The following is a 4,021-nucleotide window of genomic DNA, read 5'->3' on the forward strand; positions in this document are numbered from 1 at the left end:
TATTAAAGTTTTTCTTCATTACCCATTTAAGCCGTCTCCAGCCATTATTATACTAATTATTATATTATGTTAGTCTTCTAAAATTTATTGTTGATGTAGTGCCCAATAGAATATGGGAAGATGAAGACACAATTTCACTCGATATTTAATATTTATTCTATAATTTGAAAATTACTATTCTAAAAATGCAGAGTACATTATTGATTATAGTGTTAATTTGTGCTTATACACATGAATCAAGAAACAGTTAATGCATAAAATCAACAAATTTTAAAGAACACTGCCATGTTTAATTCAGCAGCCTATATGATTATACAGATCAAGAAGAAAGAATATTTTCATATGAAATAAACATAAAACAGAATTAAAAATACAAAATGGCATGATAGCCTAAAAAGAGAAAATAAATTGCAAATATTTAAATATAGAAATTAAAATGTAAAAACTTACCAAAATACTGAACATTTGCTACGGTTCGTGCAGCGCCACCTATAGGAGGAAACATGCAGCACAGTTAACAACACACATGCAAGACCATGCAACAAGTCAAACAAACGATATGTTTTCGAAACAAAACAAAACACAATAACAAATAAAAACAAGGTTTCACAGACTAACTACTTATGTTATACATTTAATATGAATAAGAAATAACATGCTGAAATTATTTGCTTGTTTTCTGTTAAATATGTAAAATTATTTGCGTTTATAATTATTTACTCAAATTAAATAAATCTTCAAATATTTACTTTTGAAAGAAGTAAAAAAATTTGCACTCATCCTCTTTTAATTTCTTAAAAAAAGAATCGTTTTTTATGTTTCAAATATTTTAAAAATAGTTTGTTCTTCAAAATAACACAGTAAAAGGTTTATCTGCTGGCATTGACATTGAAGTAATAATCCCTATACTTAAAGGTTAAAGGTTTTGTGGATGTTCAGTGCTCTAATTAACAGGCTAGAAAAAACAACATCAAAAACATGATAAAATTCACACTCTGCAATAAGCGCAGGTTTGTTAATTAGTGGGGCGTAATCATAGTTGAGCTAATCTATGTTGGGTGATTGGGTAATTACCCACATAAAATAGAAACTTTGAAAAATAACCCAAAGTGTTACTTTACAAAAAACAAAACAAAGTGTTTCTTTGTTAAGTAGTGGTTAAGTAGTGTGGATATATTTCGTCTCAAACACTGAATGTTTTCATTATCAATAAAGAGATAAGATTTGTCTTGCTGTCATTTATTTATGCGTAAGTGATTCAACATTAAAATATTTTATTGCAAAACATTCTGAATTTTACTATGGTTAGTTGTAAGACAGCATCTTCAATACGAAAATAATAAAAAATCCAAAATTTAAAACGAAACCTGTTTAAAATGATTAGAAAAACTTTGACCATGTTTTAAATTTCAATGACATTAAGAAAAAGGTGTGTAACTTTGAATCACTGTTACATTCAAGGGTGGACAGTGTCCGCCAATTATTTTTAGGGAAACACCATTTTTCATACTCCTATGTGCATTGTTAATTGTTGTAAATAGTATTTTGTGGAGGATTTAAATGTTATTATTTTATCTCTATATTGGGTAACCCTATACACTAACTTCTGTAGAAATCCAACCCTACTTCGAAGCAACTACACTCTAGCATAAGTCGAAATGGTTAGGCATTGTTATAATAGTCGAGGAAACTTTTTGTTTTGCTTAAAAGTTCATTGAGATTAGGATGGTTAGGGCGCTCGACTCGCAATCTGAGAGTCGCGGTTTCGAATCCCCGTCCCACCAAACATGCTCGCTCTTTCAGCCATGGGGGCGTTATAATGTGACGGTGAATCCCACTATTTGTTGGTAAAAGAGTAACCTAAGAGTTGGCGGTGGGTGAGGATGACTAGCTACCTTCCCACTAGTCTTTCACTGCTATATTAGGGACGGCTAGCGTAAATAGCCCTCTTGTATCTTTGCGCGAACTTCAAACGAAACCATTGAGCTTAGACAAGGTCACAAACCTGTCTACCCCCTAATTTGAATACATCGCAAGACTTCCATATAAATAAAGCACAAAAAACTTTATACAAGATTATAACATACACTATAGTTCCATTCTACTACTCACCGAATTTAATGAAAATATAAAGTAGGCTTAACAAAGATTCAATTGTTTTGTATATATACATTTAACTGTTAGAGCATTTTTACAAAGAACAGAAAAACATACTATCAAAAGCAAAACAAATTGAAACAGGTGTAATATTAAATGAATGGAGACAAACAAAACTACTTTGATACGAAAAATCTGTCAAACTTCGTCAAAAAATAAATATAAGCAAGTGCTTAAATGATGGCTGAAGTAATAGCTGAATAAAATGATTAAATTAGAAACAAGGAAGAAATATGTAACTATCTGATTACCATAAACAAAGTTTTGAAGAATATAATATATGCTAACAAATAACGAACAGTTGACAGTGTTTTGCAATGTCTGAGGCTAAGAGAGTGGATTATTGCACTGATTATTCGTTCATTTTATCTACAAACATTATGAAGACTATTGTCCTGTTTTGATGTGAATTGAATAAGTTATCCAAAATAACAGGACCTTTATTTGAACGTTTTGTTTAATGACGAACTTTACATTTTGTTTGACTCGACTAGAAATTATTACTAGATGAAGGATATTTTCATCTTCACCATAGTGTGGGATAGGCGTGGCCTAGTGGCTAATGGTCCAGAATTCAAGATGTCATGACTCACCCTTCAGCCCCTGAACACTCTTCACATTTCATTCCAAAAGTGGCAATCGGTACGTTATTCCGTTAAAAGAGCCAAGCCAACGTATTGTGGCTGCTGGTGCTACTGACTGGTCACCTTCCCCCTGGTCAGTAGCTCAAAATTAGGGACGGATATACCTGAAACATACGGGTTTCTGACCTGGCTGTTTAGCCTACAATTCGCATGAAGTGTTGTTCATGTTGCAAATTACAATTCCTACTCCATACTTTATTTTCAAATGATTTCAGAAAAGTTATTTCCTATAACGATATTTAATTAGATCTAGAACGAGTATTCAAACACTTTTCGTTATTTTTATTGCGGCAGATCATGTTTATGTGATGATGAAAATGCTTATCTGTATAAAAACCTCCTAGATTATCATCGCGTTGTCTGTCAGCATATAACAAGTTATTGTCAAGCAACGCTTAACTATTATTAAAACGAAAGTCTTAATTTAAGTTTCGCGAAGTTAATGCTTTATATTTATTTTAGTTATAGTTATCATTCTTATACCGTAAACCAATTTATGTTGCAGACACGTTACTTTAGATAAACCTGTCTTTCTAGGAAGAAGTGTATGTGTGCGTGTCGACATGTGAAGACACCAATCCAATAGGTATAACCTTGTCTTTTCTTGCACATTGAAATTGTAATAGCTATATCATGGAACAAACCAAAAGGACCGTAAAACCATTGAAGGTTTATTGTTGTGGAGCCAACTGGAAGGCTTGTAAAACAAAGTTACCATTGAAAAGTTAATGTCGTGGAGCCAACTGAAAGTATTGTAAAACAAAGTTACCGTTTAAATGTTAATGTCGTGGAGCCAACTCAAAGGATTGTAAAACAAAATTACAGTTGAAAATTTAATGTCATGGAGCCAACTGAAAGGATTGTAAAACAAAGTAACTGTTGAAAATTTAGAGTTGTGGAGCCAACTGAAAATACTGTAAAAGAAAGAAACCACTGAGAACTTACTTTTGTGGTCAAACTAAAAGGTTTGTAGAAAGTAACCGTTGAAGGTTTGTTTTTACTTGAATGTTTCAAATTAGCCCAATAAACGTAAAACATCTGCTCTGCTTTGTATATATGATAAACTACCAAATAACCTCCCGCTTTCAAATATCTTGCTTGATTGGTACAGAAATCTATCGTAGAAATATCTGTCACTTTCCTACTTCTACTACTTCGTAGTATTCTTTCCACTTTGAGAACAGGCATATTTGTTTTCTGTTTAAATTCAATGCTCTTAT

At 32.0% G+C, this 4,021-nt stretch overlaps 1 protein-coding gene across 4 annotated transcripts in view; it reads right to left on the reverse strand.

Moving 5' to 3' along the window:
- The window catches only part of LOC111088141, a 137,651-nt gene that overhangs the window by 36,235 nt on the left and 97,395 nt on the right, over nucleotides 1-4,021 (reverse strand). For 3 of the 4 annotated variants that reach the window (XR_002612750.1, XM_022397251.1, XM_022397257.1), the window contains exon 4: nucleotides 451-489. The exons of the other annotated variant lie outside the window; for it this stretch is intronic. Coding sequence is in view for 2 of the 3 variants with exons in the window: in XM_022397251.1 (XP_022252959.1) it covers nucleotides 451-489 (39 nt within the window). In the remaining variant the exon portion in view is untranslated. The remainder of the gene's footprint in view (nucleotides 1-450; nucleotides 490-4,021) is intronic. 4 annotated transcript variants of the gene reach the window in all.

The sequence above is a fragment of the Limulus polyphemus genome, unplaced genomic scaffold, assembly GCF_000517525.1.
Source record: "Limulus polyphemus unplaced genomic scaffold, Limulus_polyphemus-2.1.2 Scaffold87, whole genome shotgun sequence".
Taxonomy (NCBI): Eukaryota; Metazoa; Arthropoda; class Merostomata; order Xiphosura; family Limulidae; genus Limulus; species Limulus polyphemus.